Genomic DNA, 24,899 nt, shown 5'->3' with positions numbered 1-24,899 from the left:
GAACACCATGCAAGTTCTTTTCAAACTAATAAAATAATAGTAGTGCAATTTTGAATATAAACATTATTTATACATTTTTTCTACATTTATGAAATTTAAACACTATGGACACTATACAGGCCTAAGTGGTTCCTTACTATAGCAATAGAAAATTTTATCACTGGCATCGTGATTCCATCCTGTACTTCTTTAGTCATTTTATATTTTTCACGCCATTTAAGGAAAGTATTTGATATACTCGTAGTTCCTCTAGCACTTATGAAGAAACCTGTAACTGTGATGTTATGAATATTACTTTACTTTGAAAGAAGGGGACTGTTAGAGTGTATAAATCTTCTTTTTTTTTCTTTATCCACATCAAATGGCTGAGAAGTAGTTTTCTCGAAACTAATCATAGGGTCAGTGATCTTGGCTTCATCTTTTTTTCTATTATTGTAATAAATAACATATATTCTACGATTACTACTGCCATCATCTATCTATACAATGGACTTCTTTGTAGACTTCAAGATTTTTCTATTTAAATGCCTTAGCTATAATGATCCTGATGTTATTAGGGCGTTTTATAAGTAGCAATCCTTCCTGAGGGCACCTGCCAAACACCTGAGGTAAAGTTTCATATTCGCTGCAATGCATGCAGTGGCTTGTGCCTGTAGAGCACCCCAGAAGTACAGGAATGATCATTGCTGTCATTATCCTTCCATTCCGAGCAAGATAGTCATGAATTAAATACTATTATAGTCACAATCATGCCATGGTATGAAAGAAAAATTTCACAACCTCGAGCGGGAATCGAACCTGCGACTTCCTGGTCTCCAGTCAGGCGCTCTACCACTGAGCTTTTGAGTTCATCTCACGCCAAAGGCTCGGAATTATCCTTTCATACTGGCGACTCTATTATAGAGTACTGTCCATAGTGTCTGATCTTAGTCAGCACTGCTTATGGCTGGAAAGAAACTTTACAAATGTAATCTTCATCTTACGATGTTTGGGTGACGTATATACGTCCGTTGATGTGACATATTAATGAATTAAATACTATTATAGTCACATACATTTGTAAAGTTTCTTTACAGCCATAAGCAGTGCTGACTAAGATCAGACGCTATGGACAGTACTCTATAACAGAGTCGCCAGTATGAAAGGATAATTCCGAGCCTTTGGCGTGGGATGAACTCGATAGCTCAGTGGTAGAGCGCCTGTCCGGAGACCAGGAAGTCGCAGGTTCGATTCCCGCTCGAGGTTGTGAAATTTTTCTTTCGTACCATGGCATGATTGTGACTATAATAGTATTTAATTCATTAATATGTCACATCAACGGACGTATATACGTCACCAAAACATCGTAAGATGAAGATAGTCAATTGTATTTCACAATCAATAAATAAAGATATCCCACTTTCCTTTTGTGGAATTCCCTTTGCCTAAGTAACAGACTCAGTTGTTTAGTAGACTTTCGGGATCCTTCTATGGTTTCAATATCAAGTTTTTGTAGCCAGTGATTTTGGATGGCCTCATAATCTCTAACTCAATAGACATGTGGATCATTTATGTAATTTTATTTTTATAGTAGTTGTAATTATTTTATTATACAGTAACGGATTATTGTTTTTTTAACAACACATCTTCGTTATACTGAAGTTTCACTTTATTTGGGCATAATGATCAAATTGAGTCAATATAAGCCGATATGCTATATCAGCAATAAAAAAAGCGAAGTGTGAATATTCAACAGAGGTAAATGAATTAATTGCTGATACAGTGTAAATATCTTCATTTTTAGAAAGTGCATTTTGGTAATTTTTTATCTGTATCAAATAAAGAGAACGATTTTTGTGGGATTTAAAATGATAAGATTCCTGTTGAAACATGCTAAATTAAGTTTGATCATTACAAATAAAATTACATTTCAGTTTAAACTAATAATTTTGTAAAAATTGTTGTGTTTGAATTTTTAGAAACAATTTCAATTGCCCAAGGATAACTACAGTCAGTGGCGTATACTGGTTAAAGGGTTTGGGCTACCGCTGACCCTATTATTACACAAAATATATCTAACAATTACTTTAATTTTAATTACTATGGTAAAACTAATAATACAAAATTATTACATTATGTTATATTATAAACTTTTTCTTTTGTAATTTCCTTGGGCTACCGCCGGTAGCCCGCAAAATACGCCCCTGACTACAGTAAAACCCCAATAAGATGCTTTTCAAGGGACAGGGTGAAAACTGTGTATTAACCAGGACCACGCATTAGGCGGGTATACTAATTTTGACTTATATACAGTATCTATTAGCATTTTTCTTTATTGAAATACATGAGTCATGAAAGGTAATATAGTTACTCCATTATGTAATTACTGTACTGTACGTCAAAGACATTTACAATATGTACTGTCCTTAATTCTTTCGGAAAAAAGTAATTTATAGTTGTTTGCCGTGTGCATATTCTCAAAGTCCTCATGTTTACCACACTTCAGTTTCCTGGGATTATATCCTCCCGACGATGTCACAACTGTAGTGATTGAGTCGCGATTTTTTTAATATAGTTCTTAATATCGATGATAGGATTCCTAATGCATCAGAGAGTTGTTTCTGCGTAAGAGTACTGTTCTCATCGTACTTTCGTAAGATTTCCAGTTTTTCCGACAGAGAAAGCGCTTTTTGTTTAACACTCATTGTAATCACATTCACAGACACTTCAATACACTAAAGGACAACAAACTGCCTAGCAAAAATTTCCAGAATTTTATTATGGCCGAGTGACGAATGTTGTTTGAGAGAGAGGGTTAGCAAGAGGGTGGGGTATTGTAACTGTATGTAGGCTTTAAGCACGCAGGTAAAGAGTCGAATAAGAGAGTGTAACAAGAGGGTGGGGTATACTAAGGTATGAAGTATGAAGGTTTAAATGTGCAGGTAAAGGGTCTAATACCAATACTTTTCAGATTAATGGCACCAGTGAGTTCAATGACCAAGATGTTTCATTGCTGTTACAGTACATTGCTGGAAATTACATCGAAAATATTCCACAAGAACAGCGTATTATGCGGGACTTAAGTGCATCAAACGGGGTATTTTATAAAGGCGTTATATATGGCATGTGCAGGGACCAGACAAAAAAAAAGGGTATTACACGGGATAGTGTAATAAGCAGGCGCGTCTTATCGAGGTTTTACTGTATTAAGAAGAACTACTTCAAATAGGCCTAATCATGAAAAATACGTTTAACATGACAGTGAATATTTGTATAGATTGTAGAAGAGTGGGAGAAGTCTATGCGCATTTGGGATATTAATATGGGCTTTGGAATTGGACGAGAAATTGCAGTAAATTTTTCCTGGAGTAGGTAACTTACTCTCATTCCAGATATACATTCTAAAATCTATAACACTGAACCTCCCCCCCCCCCCCCACAACTTACATTCCTTCCAAAGGAAGCCATACTATACATCTCTGTTACCCTTAGAAACCCACTGTCCTCAACTGGGTTTGAACCAATGAACCTTGGATCCAATGGCAAACATGTAATTATTAGATCACCCAAGATTTCTATACATCAAACATTATACAGAGAGTTGAGAAAGGAATCCTTCTTCCCTCCTCTCCTTTCTTCGGTCTGAAATAATGTGAAAAAGGTAGCTACAAAACAAGTTTCCTTAAATGCTTCAGTTTCCCCTCCTCTTCTGACATTTTCATTGCTTCGTTATTAATTAGGTATGACCAGTGAGGGAAGTGAGATGGTATGCGACGGTATGGAATACCACCACTGGTTTCTATGGCCAGAAAACATACCTTTAGTGAAAAATGACATACTGTCACTGAAAAAATGTGATTGTAAAAATTTGTTTACACATTTCTTCACAGCAAAGAGTACTACCTGTTTGCTTCGTAAATCTAAACCACAGCCTTCTGGAACTGTATTCAGTGTGTATTTTTTTTTTTTTTTCGTTGTTGGTAACTCTACAGCATCTATTAGATGCTTTATGGTTGTGACAACAGATGGAGTTACTTGTCAACAATGTGACGCTGAAACATGTGTTCAGATTACTGCCCAGCGACAGTCCTGATGTATTTTTATATTTGTGATGATTGGTTAATTAATATTAACCCGACACACTCACAATCACATTCACATTCATACAAATTTCCAGACTCTGGACACCCAGGGAATTTTTCTTCTTCAAGAAAAATTCACCAAGAACCGAGCCCGGGAATCGAACCTGGGACCTCCTGATCTGGAAGCCAGCATGCTGACCAAAGTGTGTATTTAGACATGCTTAATTGATAAGCTCAACTCTCGGAATGTTTACAACGGTTGTATTTCAAGTATAGAAGGCTGTGACCATTGTTGCCAATTTAGTGACTGTGTCATTTTTTGTTGCACTTTTTATTAATAATTAAGTAAGGCACTTTGAAGCTTTAACATTATTTTAAATGATAAGTCTGAAAGGACACTGTAAAATTATCTAGTAAATAGCTGAAGTAAATTGAAATTATTTTATTACGAAATTTAATATGTTGCGTAAGCTTCAAAGATTCGCGTTATTGACTGCACAAAACAATTTATTGCATGCATCATTTATGTCTATGTTGTAAGGGAGCGGGTATGCCTTTTATAAATCGAGGTATGCCAGAGGAAAATCTTGGGGTAGCATACTGCCTCTGGTTTTTTCCCACTTCCCTCAGTTGGTATGACGATAACATTATCATTTACTTCGCATAGTGTCTTTACATGTAAAGAATTTACTTTGCATACTGGTAGCATTTTTACATTTAAAGAATAACTGCTAAATACTGTAATGGAATAATGCCCGTTATTTGGTAAAAAAAAAAAGACCAAACCTTTCAAATAAATAAATCTTTACTGAAGATACAGTGACATCAAAAACTTTTTCCTTATATTTTTATTGTAGGCTATCTTGTTTTTTTACTATACCATGCAGGCTTTGCTTAATGGTTAGTTTTATACATCGTAATTACACAACTTTTAACACTATATCACTTCGGAAAATGTATTATTTGTCTTTCTTGTATTAAAATTTAACACAAGAAAGACAAATAATACGTTTTCCGGGGTAAGTTGTAGTTGCCATGGTAACATTTTACATTGCATAGGTACAATCATAGTTAAAAATGCAAGAAAATAGTTATTTATGGTACTTGTGAGGTAAGTGCATCTTTATTGCACGAGTGGAAAGATTTAAGCACGAGGCGTCAGCCGAGTGCTTAAATTACACGAGTGCAATAAAGATCACGCTCACAAGTACCATACGTAATTTTATCCATGACCATAACGAAAAATTCTGTTTTATAAAAGAAAATATGTTGAAAATAAGTCCTCATGTAATCACATATCATGGCATGGATTTTAGAATCGATACGTGTACTAGGTAGGTCATGATGTAGGGGGCCATGATTAGTAAAGAATGGTATCTAAGCCGTTGGATAAATAAAAAATTATAATTAATTATATAATTTTAATATATACTTTTTCACTTTAAACGTGTATTTTCGTCTTTTTGAAGTTTCGTGGATTAATTAGAAGTGTTCACGGGACTAATGTGATTAAAATAATTTCACATTTTACTTCTGTAAACTTAAGAGGAATATTAAAACTTAATTAATCATCGTGTCTGTTTAGCTCAGTTGGCTAACGCGTGTTGTTATAAAATCCTATAAACCCAACTTCGCAGGTTCAAGTCTCCTCGCATCCCAAAAGGTAAATTATTAAATAATTTTAAAAAGATGCATATTAGATATGGATGTAATGTACAAATTACGACGTAGCAAATAGAGAAAAGAGAAGGAGATTGAGTGTATGTATATTTAAGAAATGGTAATAAAGAAGTAGAGGTAGTGACATCTAGTAACTAATATATTAACTTCTTGAGTAATAGTTGAATGGAAAAGTATACGTGTGTACCCGGGTACTAGGAAAATACTAATGAACTGTGAGATAAAGTTCAAACTGTGAGATAAAGTCTTTATCTCACTAGTGGAATAAAGTAATGTTGAATAAAAGCCTACTTTACAAACGCAAAAGTTTTTAGTAAAGGCATGTTTTTCGTTATGGTCATGGATAAAAGTTTTTGATGTCACTTTACAAAATTAGCAAGTTCAAAGTTATAGGAATAAATACTTTAAAACCGTTCCAAATCATCCCAACTGACGTTACCTGTTGCTTAAATGTTGTTATATTCATCCCACAGGTATCAAAGGCAACTTTTGCTCTACTGGGTGTAGTAGGTATGCTCTATTTTGCTATGAAGCCAAAACCAAATGAATGTGAAAACAAAGATGTAACTGCAAAGGCAAACATTTAGGATATATAAAACTGTCATCAGGACTACATCCAAAGGTAAGTACAGTAGTGATGACTGAACTCTGTTTCATAGATAGTTATAATTCAGAAATGAAGACATTGAAAACCAAACCAAATAAAATTTTTATATACATCTTGATTACACAACTTTTAACACTGTATCACTTCGGAATATGTATTATATGACTTTCTTGTGTTAAATTCTATCGTACCTGGTTTACATGTTTCGACCTATTATTATGGGTAACACTTTTTACTTATGACAATTTCTTTGTTTATAGTAAATGAATAGAGTGAGGGTATATTATGCAATGTATCATGATGAATATTACAATCGTTAGTGCTTCAATATTTATAATATTATTATGCACAGATGGGGGACATAATTGTTGAGTGGACGAAAATGTTTAAAGATCTGTAATGCAATTCATAAGAGACTACAATTTTAATTCCTCATCAGCATTATAATAATCAATCAATCTTCTTAATGTATCCAGCTATTTGCTGACAACATAAAGTCCACTATAGTCTATTCAGTTGTTTTTCACGAAAAATGAGTGGTATTTTGATCGGTGTTCATTATAGATGCCTGTTGCTAGTAGCCAGAGTTGGGGTGTAGTCAATATATACTGCAGAGCTGTGTCTTCTGCAACTGGTATTGATGATTTTAATTTACTTCTTTTGTGGTTTATGGATGGACAGTATAGAAGAATGTGTTCCAGATCTTCATCATGATTATTACATCACAGACAAGTAGGATTATCAGAAATGTGAAATCGGTGTAGGTACAATTGAGCGACAATGTGACCTGTTCTGGCGCTTGTTAAAAATGTTTGAACATGTCTGGGCAAGTTTTTGTACATTTTCAGGTCATTTGGTTTCTTTTGTACAGACTGTAAAATTTTTCCTTTGTCAGAAGAGAGCCAATTGTTGATCCATAGGTTTGTAAAATGAGACTTTACTGAAGCAAAAGCACTGGATAGAGATATCACTTGAAGAGGTCTTGTTGCAAATATGTTATCAGCAGGGAAAGGGATTTGGAGTATTATAAAGAATGGTGAAACGTAATATAGATATTTGTAGCTCAGTGACTCTCAAGCGAGCTGCGTCACAGAGCATGGACGAGTACAGTCTACTTCATACAAACTTACACGCAACGTGCTGTAAACGTATTTCAGAACAAACATATGGAATAGTTTAATGACATATAGTGGCCTATATACATAATCCGCTTTTCTTGGCAACGCACACGACACCAATAAACAACATTACAAATATACATAGTTAAATATCAATCTCTGCGTCCTCGCGTGTCAGTGGAAATATTGATGGTTGATAAACAGTTGTCTTCTGTATGGAACTCGCCTCTGAATATGTATGTTTTTCTGTCAGGAACGTGTTAAATTAAAACCTTTATTTACATTATCATGAAATATGATAATATGTATACAACGTATACTACAGTATTTATAATATATGCAATATACTAAAATTTTTACAATATAGCCTAATACAGTATCATTAAATGTTGAACAAAATGTATAACCAAACTAAATGGCATTTTCAATTAGTGCTAGGTTTTGTTGATGAAACAATTATTCCTGCTGTGCCTTGTTATAATAAATTGTAAATATTATTTTCAAATTTTCAAAATACAACTTTGCTCTGTTGCAAGGAAGGAAATTTTTTAACATGGAAAAACTCCGCTCTAATCTCCAGAGACAATTGGAGAGTACTTGAAACAAGATACGTCAATTAAATTCACATGTTAAATGACGTCATTGGGACACGTCCTTGTTAGTACATCTGAAATCCGACTAAGAATACTGTACCCATCATATTTAATCAAAACTCTGTTCATTTTTTCACCAACACATTTTCCTATTTCATCTTCTACTGCACTCAGTTAATTTACAATAGTCCTCTACTAGTTCTACTCCTGACTTTTCTAATCGAATAATGGCATCCGGTAAATATAAAAAATTTGACTTAATATATGTCACTTCTTTTTCGGTTGTTCTATCATTTAGCAGTTCGTGACATATTTGAATCACAGCCGCATCATCGGGATCGAACGATTGAACCACTTTCTTCACAGATTGGAGGTGATGTGCGTAATAATTGCAAGCTTCTAACCATGACCCTCATCTCTTAAGAACTGGACATGGGGGAAGCGACAATTTAGATTTAGGGAATTGTTTCCTGAATTTTGATACTCGATCTGGAGCTTTTACAAATATAGTCTTTCAATTTTGTATTGTTAGTTGGTTTCACTTTCGGCATTGTACCTGCACTTTTCTACTTCACTACACTGAACTGCAAACCTGCATGTTGAAGTTCTTATGCGACAACTGTACCATTCACCTGTTGTTGACATGCAGAGATCTGCGAGTGTGTCATGAAGGGGAGGACTTGGTATAAAGAGTTGTAAACAAATGGCTGTGTAGATGCCAATACTAGTTTATACTGCTCCAAATTCCGTTCCCTAGTTATCAGCATTATAATAATAATTATTATGAAATGCGCACAATGTGCATTAATGATGGATATGCATTAGTCTCTGCAAAAATTTAGTTAAGTAGTGATACTTTCCTCTTAATGCAGTTTTCAGATGATACTGATGACAGATTTTGTTGCACACTTCGATACGCAATCACCACTTGGTTTGTGGAATCTTTTAGTAGTACATATTTTTTGGTGGAAACCATGTACTGCATAGCATGTTATAATATGTCTGAGTTCATAATTTGATTTCATCCACTCGTTTGTCATCATGCGACTGTTGCATAAAACTCAGTCCAGATGGCATTCTTCTTCCAGCATAATGTTTGAAGAGTGTTCTCATACACATAGGTTTTTGGCAGGGTCCACACCTGTGGAGTAACGGTCAGTGGGTCTGGCCGCGAAACCAGGTGGCCCGGGTTCGAATCCTGGTTGGGGCAAGTTATCTGGTTGAGGTTTTTTCCGGGGTTTTCCCTCAACCCAATACGAGCAAATGCTGGGTAACTTTCGGTGTTGGACCCCGGACTCATTTCATCGGCATTATCACCTTCATATCATTCAGACGCTAAATAACCTAGATGTTGATACAGCGTCGTAAAATAATCCAATCAAATAAAAAATAAAATACTCGGCAGGACCAGCTGCATTCTGATATCTTTGATGAAGAAGCATTCCTTCATTAGTTCGCAATTTGGTCTCGATGTTGATGCCTTCCCCATTCCTAGTATTCGTTTCATGTAGCACACCTTTACTCATTTATTTTGCTAAGTCTCTGGTTGATAGTTTGTCCCAGATTATGTTGATTCCATACATAGCTATTGATAGTAGTAGTATAGAATAGTATAGTATAGTATTTATTACCTGTCGCTATAGCAAAAGCTAATGACATTGTCAAATTACACGTGTGAAATTATCGTGCAAAAATGAAAATTATTCTATTACAACACTAAAGATAAAACAAAATGATCACAAATACTCCTTAGAGTTTACAATTGAGAGTCAATATTATCAAAAATAGGCTAATATCTAGATGAAAATTGTAACACACTGATCACAAATATTATTTATTTTTTATTTATTTTTTTTATTTTATTTTAGTAGGTTATTTTACGACGCTTTATCAACATCAAATATTATTTGATATACTCCGTTTATATACAATAAAACAAGAATTAACTTAACAATTTATGAGAATTTCCTAATATATTAAAAAATAATAATAACATTCAGAGAAAGAAACCTAAAAAATATCTACAGCTTGATTTTCAAACTCAAAATATTCTTGCAGAGAACAGAATGGGTTTCTAAGAAGCCACGTTTTCACTTTGACTTTGAATATGTCTAGTGACACTTCCTGTGCTTCCTATGGTAACATGTTGAACATCCTACAGCCCAACATGTTAGGACTACTTTTAACTTTGGATAGTCTGCAAAATGGTATGTCCAGTTTTTATTTATTACGAGTATTATATTCATGTTTATCCATCCTACTGGTGAAGCCATAATGATTTTTCTTGATGTAAAGAAGGAGTTCCAGAATATATTCATTAACAACTGTTAAGATGGACTCCTGTATGAACAGTGGTTTACAATGTGATTTGCTTGGTACTTCTGTGATAATTCTTATTGCTTTCTTCTGAATGAGTAGGACTTCAATAAGTTTATTGCTGTTTCCCCACAACAGGATTCCATACTTCAATATGCTATGAAAAAAAGCAAAATAAACACTTCTTAGGTACTGCCCGGGTATTTTATCTCTAATATAACAGATCGAAACAGCTGGTTTTGTTTCAAGTGGTGGAGATTTTTAATGCTGTATTCCAGCAGCTGCTTTTTCTTGTAATGTGGAATCTGAACAATGTTAATGTTTGGAGTGTAATTCCTAGGTACTTGAAATATTGTACATCTTCTAGTGGTTCGTCAAGTAGTATCAGGATGTCTTTTGTTGTTTGTTTGCCTCCTTTTCTGAAGTTCATTGGCTTTGTTTTCTGGTGATTAATCTGCGAGCTATTTTCTTCTGCCCACTTCTCGAGTTCCTTTAAGATCTGCTGCTGGAGTTCTTTTGTGTGGGCTGATCTTATCGGCAAATCATCTGTGTACATAATTAGTGTTGCTGAGATATTTCTGTTGATTTTTGTTATGCCTCCTGTCATGATATTGAATAGAACTGAGCTGAGTGGTTCTTCTTACAATATCCCATTTGTTTTTATGAATTTCTTAGATAAGACGACTTCATCTGTGGATGTGGTTGTGGTTAAAAATATCTGTTATTATTACAGTTAGTGGGTGCAATTTGCTGAGCATGCTACTGAGTTTTCTGAGTAGCATTTCCCGTAGGAGTCGACTTTGGGGGCAAGGCATTTTCTGTCCCTTCAACTTACACAGGCAGGAATGTCTCTCCCCTAATAAATTAATAGAAGGTATTCGCCTCTCCAAATAATTCAAAGAGAGATTCTTCATTAAAAAAAATAATTAATCTGTTTGAAAGATGAACTAGAATATAAGTCAAAAATGGTTATTTCAAATCCATAGAGAGGGTCAGCTGCCACAATGAACATGTTAGTCAGGCAACTCACAATGCCCCCTTCCTTTCTTTCCTTCTACATTTTAGATTTGTTGGTGAATCCCCACACTTCTTTGACCGTGATGCACATTTTTTCAGTTCAGTGCAAATCTGTCAACTATTGCGATCAAACAGTAATGGTCATAAATATTACCAAGTAGAAATAATAATACAGAATCAACAGTTAATGAATAGTGAATTCAACTGTATTTTTGCTTAATATCAGTTAAATTATTATTAGGGTAACTTAATATTTAACATTTGTTTTCAGAATAAATTAAATTTGTTACGAAATTTAAAAGTAACCATTATCATCATTCAGTTTTACTGATCGTTTCTTTGATGATCATCATCACAGGTGTGTACTTGTTAAGTGATTGTGATGTAACTAATTGATAATAGATCAATTTTTAATGACGAAAATTGCCCAGAATAAAACTGCAATGAAGGGGAACAGAATTATAAATAAGACTGTAGTAGTGGTAGTAAAACTAATAGATCATGTTCATCAGAGCTGTGAGAATTAACAAAGGATTAACAAAGCAGTGAAGGGGAAAAGATAATGCATAAGGATCATAATTTTCAGCCATCTTGAGTTAAGCAATTTCCATGGGCTGATATATGAAAAGTTGTTGTTGTTGTTTTCTAATGCCAGGCGTTTGACAATAAAGTCATTTGACCTCTTGCACTCCAATATTTTTCAAAGATATTATCATGGCCAGCCACTGAAGCAGAGACTTTGAGGTGTTCCGAATCCATTTCTTGGTTTGAGTTGCACAATGGGCAGTTAGGGGACTGATATATTCCAATTCTATGCAGGTGTTTGGCCAAACAATCATGGCCTCTTGCCAATCTAAATGCAGCTACAGACGATTTTCGTGGTAAATCGGGAATTAACTGTGGATTTTGATGCAGAGAGTTCCATTTTTTCCCTTGAGATTGTGTTATCAAATTTTGTTTGTTGAAGTCTAAGTATGTAGATTTAATAAATCTTTTCACAGAGTACGGTAATACGTAGATTTAGTAACAGGTCTGTAAGTAATATATGAAAAGTCAGACTATGTTATTTTCTGTAAAACATGTACCAGTAAGGCAGTGGCGGCTCCTGCATATTTCTTAAGAGGAGGAAAGAAGTTAACAGTGCAAAATGACACCTTCTTGAGAGAAACATGCTACAAATTGCCTACATGCATACATGTAAGACCACATAGTGTTAGGGTTGGCCTTCCCTTTTGTATAGCAATAATCTGTTCTAGTAAACTGAATTTCCTAAATTGTCCAAAATATAATATGTTTTCACTTCCATTCATTGTTGAATAGCTGCACAAATTAACAATTACAAGGAAATTCACAACCTCGTAGCATTTTTCACGCACACTACAGCATCACACGTGTTGGAAGTGACTAGCTACTAACACGTAACCGGAACCGTTTTACTGAAGTGAGAATGGGAAATAATCTGTTAGGAAAGCAAGAACACTGCACCCACCCACGTGGTCCGTGTTGTCACATGTACATTTTACAAGTTCCGTATCACATACTTTTGAAGAATGTCAGTTCTTGTAAAGTCATACTACCATTATTGTTCAAAGCTGCCAATGGCCGATTAATTTTTTATGTTAAAAATAATGTAGTTTGGAGTACTTCCAATCTCAAATATATCTGTACAAAACTGACAACTTGGCTGTTGTCCTGTCTAGTAGACAATGAATGGAAGTGAATTTCAGGGGCTAAAAAGCTCTGCGATACTAACATAGAACTACTTCCTCTTTGTTTTATATAAATCCAACTTCGACTTTCAGATATACTCGAAAGTTTCAAACCATGAATAGTAGCCTATATAAAGTGCAATGAATAAAATATTTTGATTTATAATTTAAAACAAGTTTATATGGTGTATTTCATAGCTTTACGTTAAAACTATTTTTATTGTGCCTCCTCCTAGATGTGTTATAGTCTGGTTGAATGCAGCATCGTTAGATGGCAGCGGTGGCGAGCTTTGCTGCACGACCAGTCGGTTTCTATTTCCCGCCCATGGGCTGATTCAGAGGAGAATCTCCTTCCTGTCCGTTAATTTACTTGCTTTAAAACTCTGCTTCTTTCTCTGGCCGCTAGTGCGATGTTGTCTATGTGTGTTAACTGCACTACAGGAGGAATGGATTGACTTTCCTCCATACAAACAATCTCTCATCCTTCTCACAGTTTTCTAGCAGCATATGAGTGCGCGTCGTTTAAAACTCGATCAACCGAGGTTTTCTTACAGCTGTGAACTTAAAAATTATCGAATCTTCCTCAAATTTGAAGGCATATATTTCATTTGGTATTTACTTTCAAAAGAAGAAAAATGTGAGGAGAACGTTCCTCCCTCCCCTCCCCCAAGGAACCGCCACTGCAGTAAGGAAATTTTTTAGAAAGAGCTATTAAAATTTTCTCAGACTTTTGTACAGAGTCCTGCCCCTCGTCCATATTTCAAAGATGTTGGCATTCGTTTCCCTGTTTATAAAATCAAATGCTTTACTGTAGTCAATGAAGACATGGTATTTCCTCCTGACATGTCTAACAGTGTGCTCCACATGGAGCGTGCTATTCTCCTTTCTGAACCCGAACTGAAATTCCAGGATGGCTGTCCACTTCGGCTACAAGGTTGTTAAGATTTTTGTGAATGTTTTGAATACTGTGTTTTCGAGTGCAATGCCTTCATAGAAATTTCGGTTGTTGGTTTCGCCTTAGGCTTACCCAGGGGCGGCTTTCGAAGGGGGGCTGCAGAGATGCAGCACCCGCAGACATTTGTGGCTCTTGTCTCGTTTTATGTTGTGAAATACATTTATTATACAATCTCTATTTAGCGGCTCGAATTTTTTAATAAAATTTCGCTCTCATTGACATGCACACAATCGTTAGTGAAGTCACTTCCTCCCCTGGTGCTGCCAGAGCGAAACCAGAGACAAGGACGCATTGGTGAAGCCACTTCCTCCCCTGGAGCTGCCAGTTTCGTCTCGGATGCTTTGCGCGTTAGTTTTACCCCTCCCCCTGCTGCCCCTCGCTGTGAATCCAGAGTTTCCAGGAGCTGCAAAATTTGCAGCAGTTTGTCAGTAGCACGCAGTTTTAAATACATCTTCTTTAACGTTGTGAGTATTACAAGTGCAACAGTGTTTAATTCTGTACAATATTTACAGTCTATTCAGTTCAGTATCTTAACAATTCAGGAGAAATGTGAAATTAAGTGCCCATCAGTTGAATCTCATAATGGAAAGAGCCTCTAAACAAAATAGAAAGGCTCGCATATTTTTTGCTAATTTATCCAGTATCCCTGCTTTCTTCTCTCGATCTCCTCACAGTCTGTATTAGATTAATGTGTTTCAAAGACAATTCCATCAGCTGGGGCAACGAGATGGAGTTTTAAAATAAGAACAGTAAATGTTGTTCATGAGTAGAAGGAGCCATTGCTAGAATGTTTTCAAACCATAATGGAATCTGAAACATCTAATAACATCACAATAAATGGGGCAAGCAAGAAACAGTGCACAGTTGAGCAGCAAGATCTGTGAAAATGAAAACTCTAAAAAGTGTCATAAGGTCGAAGGGATTCAGACAAGGGTTGCGGCAACCAAGGAAGTGTGTAACCTCATTATCACACAAGCTAACACCCGATTCCAGTTCATAGATCATCTGATATTATCTTCTCTTCTGTGTCAAGAAAAATTTGAATGCTACAAAAGCTCATTTCCTGAAAATGACCTAAATGTATGTGTGAAGCTTTTTCCAATGTTCGATAAAGACAAACTAAAAACGAAACTCACTGTGTTGTATCAGAGACAAGAATTCAGAAATATCAGTGACGCAGTCAAGCTCTTGCAGTTTCTTCTATCTGAGAACTTGCAGGCCTCATTTTCAGAAGTTGTGAAACTACTACGCATAGCTATCACCATACCAATGACAACTTCCGAACCAGAACATTGCTTTTCGTGTTTGAAGAGAGTAAAATCCTATCTTAGAAATACAATGAGAAAAGTGACCGCATTAGTTATGTTTTCCATTGTAAAGATTATGTTAAAGACATACCGGATTTTAATAAGAAGATGATTCAAAAGTTTGCAACCTACAAGACAAGGCGCATGGAACTAATCTTTAACTAAAATAAATTGCTTGATTTATTTTTATATGCAGCCCCCCTTAATTCAATACCCACGAGCCGCCACTGCTTACCCTTTAAATAGAATTTTCAATATTGATGTTCTCCAAGGTTTTGAATCATTTCTATGCTTATGCATTTGTTAAATAAATCTAGCCACATGTCTCCCATTAATTTTTTTTATAGGGCCTCGTACATACTTTTCAAGTAACTTCAACACAAGTGCCACCGGCATAGCTCGGTCGGTTAAGGCGCTTGCCTGCCGATACGGAGTTGCGCTCGGGCGCGGGTTCGATTCCCGCTTGGGCTGATTACCTGATTGGGTTTTTTCCGAGGTTTTCCCCAACCGTAAGACAAATGTCAGGTAATCTATGGCGAATCCTCGGGCTCATCTCGCTATCACCAATTCCATCGACGCTAAATAACCTTGTAGTTGATACAGCGTCGTTGGTTAAATAACCAAGTAAAACAAATCAACTCAAGTCACTTGAAAAGTGTGAGCGAAGAACGAGATTTACGTCCAAGATTTTTTTAAATATCGATTTTCAACTGTCGGTATTTCAAAACGGAAGGTGACGTAACTTCCTGTTCAAGGTTTTCTGCTCGGTGCAGCTGTAGTCTACAGTACCAAGGTTAATGTATTTCTTTATATTTTTTAGGGTAACCCAGTTGAATGTTAATTAACAATCTAATGGAGTATACTCTGTAGTTGTATTGTATCGTATTATATCGTAAAATAGGTTACCAAGTTCATTGGTAGCGGCATAAATGAGAACAGTGCTGAGAAATTTGTACTGTAGTGCATACTGTGTTCATCTACTAATTGTGAAATTATAAGTCTGCCTAATTTCGAATAAGTTCTAAATAAATTATTAAACTTCTTAATTATTATAAACATTTACAGTTGGTCTTTTATGTAATATTTTGTTATCCTACTGCAATGGAAAAAATGCTACTATAAGGAAGTTAAAACCGGCGAATGAATAACTTTCATGATATTAATATAGGAGTGTGGTAATATTAACATAGGGGAGAAATATTCCTCAAATCAATTTTCGCTTTCGTTTTATACGTACGTTTTGCACATGATTTACATACAGTCTTACGAAAACATACATTTAAGTTATGTAGGCCAAATTGTAACATTAGGGACATATTGCACTCGCCAAACTTAGACGACCCCAACTCAGACAGCAGAGTGGTGTGAGTGAGGTCGTCTGAGTTTGGCGAGAACAATATATATTTGGATAAAGTTTAAAATATTAGAAAGAATGGACCTCTTTCAATGTTGAAGTTTTACTGTATTTTGTAGAATATGTGTATTCATGGAGGTTTGTAGTGAAGAATATAGGTAGACTACTGTGTTGTCACACAAGTCCATTAAATTTGTAATTGCCTAGTCATAAATAAATTAGGTCTAAGTGAACAAAAGTTGACGATATGTTTTCATTTTAGGTCATGGCTGGAGATGCTCATGTGGATGAATCCCAGTTTAAGGGTCTTTCTAAATATTTTAATGGAAGTACAACTGCTGGTCGAGCAAATGTGAGTCTTAGGCTATGTTTGTAGATCATAAAACATGATAAATAGCCTAAGCCTGGTTTTATTTAAAGAACCGAAATAATTATTGTTTATAGGATATTGGGTATTAATGATCTAAATAACTGGGGAATACGTGACCCATAGGCTATCAGTAGTGTCACTAGTTCAAATTTAAAATGAAAAATGTACATTCTTGTAATTTATTATTCAACAGCTTTTACTTTGCGATGGCAGGATATGGGAGTAGTGTACATTGCGATATCGACGCATGAAACCATATTGGACAAGGTAGAGTAGCCACCGGCCACTGAACGAATATTGCACACTTTTATCACTACCAATGTGGCACTATAAACCAATTTTCAATACTTGTATGACAGCCACAACACATTTAAATTCTTATTGTACTAATATATATATATATATATATATTGTGACTTAATTCAACAATAATGTTACTTTTATTCACAACAATAATGGCTTTCTATTTCTGAATTTAAACACTCCTATCAACAATGGGTATTTCACTCCACACAGCAACATAGTATTCGTTACTGCACTCCATAGACGACAATGACAATTCACGTGGATTATTCAGAACAACAATGTACTCCTAATCTCAACTAATGTTCATAAAGCACTGTTTACAAAACAAAACTGTCAGTTCTCAGTCCACAGTGCATTTGCCTTGGCTAGTTCTCCTAGCTCATTCTCAAGTTCACAGTATATCGAACCCAAGACTTCCAGAGACAGTCCACTGAACTTCGAACTCAAGACTCTCAGATAAAGTTCACTGCACGCCGAACCCAAAACTCCCGGACGCGTTGCTTCCGCCTGGATGCTGCTCAAGTTCACTCGTGTGTTGAACTCAAGACTCCTGGAAGCGTTGCTTCTGCCTGGGCACTGCTAGAGTTACTCAAGTTCACTCGCGTGTCGAACCCAAGACTCCTGGACGCGTTGCTTCCGTCTGGGCACTGCTGATTCACAAACTGAACACGCTGTCCAAACTAAACTGGCTTCACGTCGAACCCCGGTCTCGAAGGCTGGTTTCCTTGCTTGCTCATGGCTGCTTCACAAAAACTGACTGACTGGTGTTCTGAACTGCTCGCGCTTTTATTACTACATTACTCGTCTCTTCGATCCTCGAAGTTTCTACGGATATAGCGAGGATTGCGCCTCTGGAGATTTCTGTTTCTCGCTGCTTCTTTCCCCCCCCCCCTTCACCTCCCACAGCCCAGCGCCTGCCAACTTGCACTCATAGTTTCTTCCTTTTCCCCTCCACACCCCACGGAGCTCCCCTCGTCTCTCGCGCCTCCTTCCTTACCGCGCGCCCTCCCTTCTGCCGGACGCGTGCTCGACTCTCGAGGCAGCGAGAACTTTCCAATACGGTTGCCAATATATATATATATATATATCTCTGTGTGTGAAATTATCACTACATTAACACATTTAATATATCACAAAACATACATTGAACGAACTAAATGTAATTATTATGAAAGTTGCCATATTTTCTTCTTGGAATTACGATCCACTTCGACTAGATAGCTACCAACACGAGTAGCAGGATCAGCAATACATGCAAACGAAATGATACTAAATGTGAGGAATGTTACTACAGGTGTGTAGTATTATGTGACAGGTTAGGTTAGGTTTGGTTTGATTAGGTGTGTACCATTATGAGGGAGGTCAGGTTAGGTTAGATTAGATTAGGTGTGTAGTATTATTACTATGTTGGCGACACTGAAACCCACTGTTACATCAACGAAATATGGCCATATTCTTCATTCACGCATGACGATTTTCGTATATAAGTAAGGTACGTATTTAGGCCGTGTCTCAAAGCTACATTTTCAGCTGAAGTGAACTAGATTGTTGACTAAATAGCCGGATGTGACGTCAGAAGTTATGATCCAAAGCTACATAGTGCATAGCAATCAAGTCCGTAGTAGCTAGTAAACGAAAATGCTTGCTTGATTGCTGACGTGTTCACTAAACAAACATGGATACCTTATCAGCAATTGGGGTTATGAAAATGCTTTGGAAGTGAAATAATGTAAATATAATGTAGAATAACACGTTAACTTTGAACACTGACATTGTTAGTACCTTCTGCACAATGTTTTAAACATTAGGTACTGTAATATATTAAGCCCTTATCTTTTCCACATAATTCGTAATGAAACTGCATTAGGACACTGCTTTCTTAATTCAGTGCTGCACCGTGATGTCATGGTTTTTAGAAAAATAGTCTATGAAGAAGGCCATGTTTCAAGCATACATTTCCAAAGCACCCTATTGTGTAGTTTACAAGTCACCTAGTTGCTAGTCACTAGTGTGTAGTACGGACTTGAACTTTGAGACACGACCTTAGGGTGGGTTGAGTTGGCTTATAGCTCTCCAGTGATCACATCAATTTCTACTAATCAATACTATAAATCCAAAGCATTTTTAAGGTATTTTATCAAGTTCCTGGGACATAAGTAACTTTCACTCTCGCATGGGAAACTGGGGTTTTTGGTTGCGGAAATTGTTAGTAAATATACTATGTCTCAAAAGTTATGATTGGGTTTCACTGATATATTTTGAATGAATAGAAGTAGAAACGTAATATTGGTGCCAGATGAAAATAAAACTCTAAGTTTGAGGCACCGAAGGAAACAAGATGGTAACAATCGAACAAATGCAATAATTTTCATTGTTACAATTAATTATACAAGATGAATGCCCAAAGAAAAGTGCAATGTGTTTTGTGACTGACAAAATTTGAATCTGTAAATTTCGTCACATTTAATGAAGAACCACTACACGAGAACATTCGTCGTTGGGATAGAGAGTTGAGACTGGAAGACCATCGACATATTATGATAAAATGATAGAAGCCATCCAAAGAGCATTTGTTCAGAGTAAAAAAAAAACAAAGGTGTGGATATCTTTCATTAAGAACATCCATTACAATGTTGACATGATGTGGAGAAACATAATCTTGCTGAAAGATCACATTGCCATTAAACCGGGATATTGCTTTTTGCATTTTTCTTTAGACATTCATCTTATGTAATTAATTGTAACATTGAAAATTATTGCATTTGTTCGATTGTTACCGTCTTTTGTATCCTTCAGTTCCTAAAACTTACAGACGAAAAACTTAGGGTTTTACTTTCATGTGACACCAATACTGGGTGTTCATTTCAAAGTGTGTCATGACGTCACTGTTGTTGGGTCAACGATTTGAAGCGAGTTTCAGCTTATATGTTAGAGAAGTTGCCTATTATTTAAGGCGTTCTTCAATCTGAACTTGAGAACGTGTACGGTATAACTTGAACGTCGTAGCAACAGATGGCGGTCTGTACGGTCTGTGTGCTACCATAACCTCTTTCGAACTGTGTTTTATGCCGGCAAATCGTACGCAGGGTATTTGTTATCATCGGTTGCGTACGGTAACATTCCACAACACAAATCAAATGCTCCGTGTCCATGTTGACCGTCGAAGTTAATGTCAACAAATACGTAAGTAATCGTCTTAACCCTCTCCCCCTTTTCCCGACAGTACATATTTCCAAACAGTTCACATTCCTGCCACTACCGGCGTTACCATACATATCGGTACTACTCTTCAGAATGAACGCCGTACTTGTTAGGCAACTTTTCTGCCTCTTAGGTTATACACCTCTGCAGAAGTGTAGGAAGATTGAATTCTCTAGGCTCATCGGCTAGCCACATGACGGCATACAGCGAGCCATGACACATTTTGAACTGAACACCCAGTATTAGATTTCTAACTTTATTCATTAAAAAAATATAAGCCTCTGAAATCCCACCATGACTTTTTGGACGCAAGTATAATGAATCAATTTACAAATCGTAATATTTATTTATTTATTTATTTTCTCTGGTGGAGTTAAGGCAATCAGGCCTTCTCTTCCACACCACCAGAAATACAATATAACTGCAAGAAAAATTATACATAAATGCAATTAATCTACAGTAATAATGAGTGGAAGAATGAATATGACATAAAAATATCAACTGAACATACAAATATAAATTGAAAACAATAACAATTCGTCTAAGATATTAAATGATGCAAAAAAAAAAAAAAGAACAAACAAAAAGTGAAAACATATACAACAAATACAGACACAAAATAACAGACACTCAGCATCATTGTTATTAACTAAGGGACAATAAGTTGTTCTAGTATCCTGGCACAAAGACAAAAGAAAAGGTTAATCTAACAAAAGGAAGTTATGTCCAAAATACTAAAGATAAAAACTTCGGCATAAATCTAGCAACTTCTCAGAAACAGATTTCGTGAGATAAAACATACTTTTATAATTTAAGTACTTTTAAACTGTGACAGTGTCTGGCAGGGCTGCTGAGAAGGGGGGACAAATAGGGCGAGTGCATATGGGCCCATGAGCAATAAGGGCCCGTCAGATTAAGTGAGTCTGATTACTTTTTATTATCATGAATAATTATTTGTAGATACATGTGGGTACTATAAAATTGTGTAAGAATATTCGTTACATAAATTTGACATATTAACTTAACAATAGTAGAATTAATACAAATTACCACTTCATATGCAAATATTTGACTTTTATATAATAGAATATCGGTTTCCAGCATTAACGTTCACCGACACAACAATTGAGGGCCCCGGCATTTGCCTGATCTATGTTCCTGTCGCTTGTACTGAACACGTTCGATTATTTATTGGCTTTACCTTTTTAACTACCAAACTCCTGCTGGTCCACCACAATATGCTAGTGGACTCTCTCAAACCGAAGTCACAGGATACATTTCTTTTTTAGTATATTGTATGTTTCACGTCAAAACTTTCGTCTTTTCGTTGTCGTTTGTCTAGTAAATTCTGTTCATTAGTGTTATTGGTTATAGTTTAACTGCACAATGGACAAGTACAGGCATAAGTCGGGGGCTGAGAAGCACAAGGAGAGACAGAAAAAATTGTAAGATATTAATATGGGTGATAGACTGCGTGAAAAATATTATGAAGACATTAACAAAGAGAGCAATGATGAGCCGAAATATGTAAAATCAACTCATGCCTCTAATTTAGGGCCAACCTCACTGAAACCTATGAATCTCCTAAATAGTCTGAGGGAATTAAAACTGGATATTTTATTTTCAAATATTTGTATAGCCATTAGAATATTCTATACAATTCCTGTGACAGTTGCTGATGCTGAAAAATCCTTCAGCAAAATGAAGGAAATAAAAAATGTATTCAGATAAACAGTGTGTCAAGAACGACTGAGTAACCTTGGCTCCTTAATCTGGAGAGCGAACTTGCTAAGTCTTTACATTTTGATGACATAATTGATGATTTTGTATCATTGAAGTCAAGTAGAGTTGTTTCTTGATGTTGGACTGCAAGTTAGAAAATACAGGTGTTTAAGAATAATGTTTTATGAATATAATATATTGTGCTAATGTGAAGTTTTGCTAAAAGTTTTCAACGTAATGGAAGTGTATATTTTTAAGCTCGCATCTGTTTATGAGGTTATCTTTTATTTATTTTACAAATAATTATTATGGTTAGAATAACTGGTAACTTGTAATTGTTACTTTTTTCAATGGGGGTCCAAGTACAGTATTGCATAGGGACCCATAAATTCTGTCGGCGGCCCTGCCGGCAATCCCTACCATCACTAGGTAACATATTCCAGAGGTGAGGCAGTGATATAGTATAGAAGGATGAGTATAGGGAAGTTCTGTTATGAGGAATATAAAGGAAAGATTGATGCTGATTTCGTGAAGTAGTTAGGAACTGAAAACGTGAAGACAAGTCATTTGGAGAAGAGTTATGTAAAATTTTGTATAGAAGTGAAAGAGCGTGTATGATTCTTTGTTCCTTTAGACGAGCTCACAGGAGCAGCTCAAGAGATGGTGTTACATGGTCAAATTTCCGAATATTATAGACAAATCTTATACATACATTATGAACACGTTGCAATCTATCATTTAAGTTTGTTAACAAGGAATCACAGCAATTGAGATGGGGCATCACGAGTATCTGTATAAGATTCTTTTTTAATGTAAGTGGTAGAAAGTATTTTACATGCTTCAAAGGGTGGAGCAGCAACAATATTTTCTTGTATGTTGAGTGTTCCAGTTAAGATCATTATCCATAAAGATTCCAAGATTTTTTACTGTTTTACTGTATTCAGTATTAAGCATGATGATAGGCAAATTTATGTAGTCTACAGTACTAAGAAGACAAAGACAATAGCAACAGTAAAGTATTGTTATTCACACAGCTCATCAGTAAGATAGAAGTAAAACCTAGCATACATTATAAAAACATTGACTCACCTACTTCATGCCACATTATAAAGAGTCTGGCTGGGTGGAAGAGTAGGCCTACTGGCCTTAGCTCTGCCAGATTAAATAAATAAATTATTATTATTATTATTATTATTATTATTATTATTATTATTATTATTAAAGGAGAGAATCTTTTCAAAGACGAGTCTTCTGTCACATTATTTTCGCTCACTGTGGTTTTTTGTTTTTTCTTCCACCGTGCCAATTCGATTGGACATAGATCACCAGGGACCGGATTTTTATCTAATTACATATTATATTCCTTTCAACCTAATTATATATAAATAACAAATCTTTGCGAATCTCGTAATTACCATTAATATATTAAAATTTGATACTACATATTTGTACATATTTACCCCACATTACATATTATGGCTTGGTATTACATAAATCTACATATTTAGAGGTTTTATTCATTTTTACTTCTCTAAAAGGAAAGAAAAAAAAACTTCTGCTGGGGAAGTTTACAATTTGAAATACACAGATTGAAAAAGCCTTTTTACCTACCCAAGAAAGCATATATATTTCGGGACGAAACATAACGTCCTTAGTTTCAGGAAGTAGTAGAGGCACTCACCCCATACCATCCACTGTAAATATGAGTGAACAAAAGGCAACCTTTCTCATAAAACTACCTTGTTTTGTAAAAATCACTCAGAAAGTAGTGTTGCCTTCATGCAGTGGAGTGGGACAAGGATGACATGATTTGTCTCGAACTATAATTGTTCTGCACACATCTTAACAAGACGTTCCCATGCAATTTGCAACCTTATCCACCCTCTTCCTAATCCTTCCAGGGAAAACCCGTGTCAAGTCTGACATGAGTCTCAATAAAGTAGCCGACTTTTGAAAAGAACCTGGAGTAAAGGAACAAACTGGAAAGATGTTGAAAGATTAAAATAAATGGCTTTTCAGGTTATTGCTTGACCTGTTTACTTTAAATTTAGTAGACCTATATGGAAATGGGATTTTCCGAGCAATTAGAAAGTATGGTTCTCGGTTGGAATAATCCTATCCTTTTGAATGAGACAGGAATGTCACTTTTCAAACAACAGTTTGTAAATACCTATAGTTTGAGGTTTTAGTAGGTACTTTGTTTCTTACAGGGAGCAGCTAAAATGCATGTGTGCCACATCTCCTCTTATTTTCTCCTAATCGAGTAAAGTGAAACAGTGCTTGCAGTTCTGCTGTATCATTCATTTGATTCAGTTCTCTAGTTTCAGTACTTACAGTATAAAGTGCAAGTGAGTTTATCTACTGCTTTTAACTAACTAAAATGGCCCCTTTATCTTCAACCCTAGTAACAAAAACAAAATCATGGATTGTGATGGACGAAGCTTTCACTAAAGATGGAAAAATAGTAATGTGTCAAGTGTGCAATAAAAAAAAGTCGGGTGTTCTATGAAATCACAACTGGAGAATCTTACCTATCCTATAGCTGCCAGATATTGATATTAAATATTTTCATGATTTTACATA

General features: G+C 35.7%; 1 protein-coding gene across 1 annotated transcript in view; it reads left to right on the top strand.

Moving 5' to 3' along the window:
- The window catches only part of LOC138705217 (platelet binding protein GspB-like), a 57,731-nt gene that overhangs the window by 26,627 nt on the left and 6,205 nt on the right, over nucleotides 1-24,899 (top strand). The window contains exons 3-4 of the mRNA XM_069834025.1: nucleotides 6,215-6,363; nucleotides 16,980-17,069. Coding sequence (XP_069690126.1) covers nucleotides 6,215-6,328 — 114 coding nt within the window. The 3' untranslated portion in view covers nucleotides 6,329-6,363; nucleotides 16,980-17,069. The remainder of the gene's footprint in view (nucleotides 1-6,214; nucleotides 6,364-16,979; nucleotides 17,070-24,899) is intronic.

Source organism: Periplaneta americana, chromosome 8 (genome assembly GCF_040183065.1).
Source record: "Periplaneta americana isolate PAMFEO1 chromosome 8, P.americana_PAMFEO1_priV1, whole genome shotgun sequence".
Classification (NCBI taxonomy): domain Eukaryota; kingdom Metazoa; phylum Arthropoda; class Insecta; order Blattodea; family Blattidae; genus Periplaneta; species Periplaneta americana.
The sequence above is the reverse complement of the archived record's forward strand: the minus strand, read 5'-3'. Positions and strand labels throughout refer to the sequence as shown.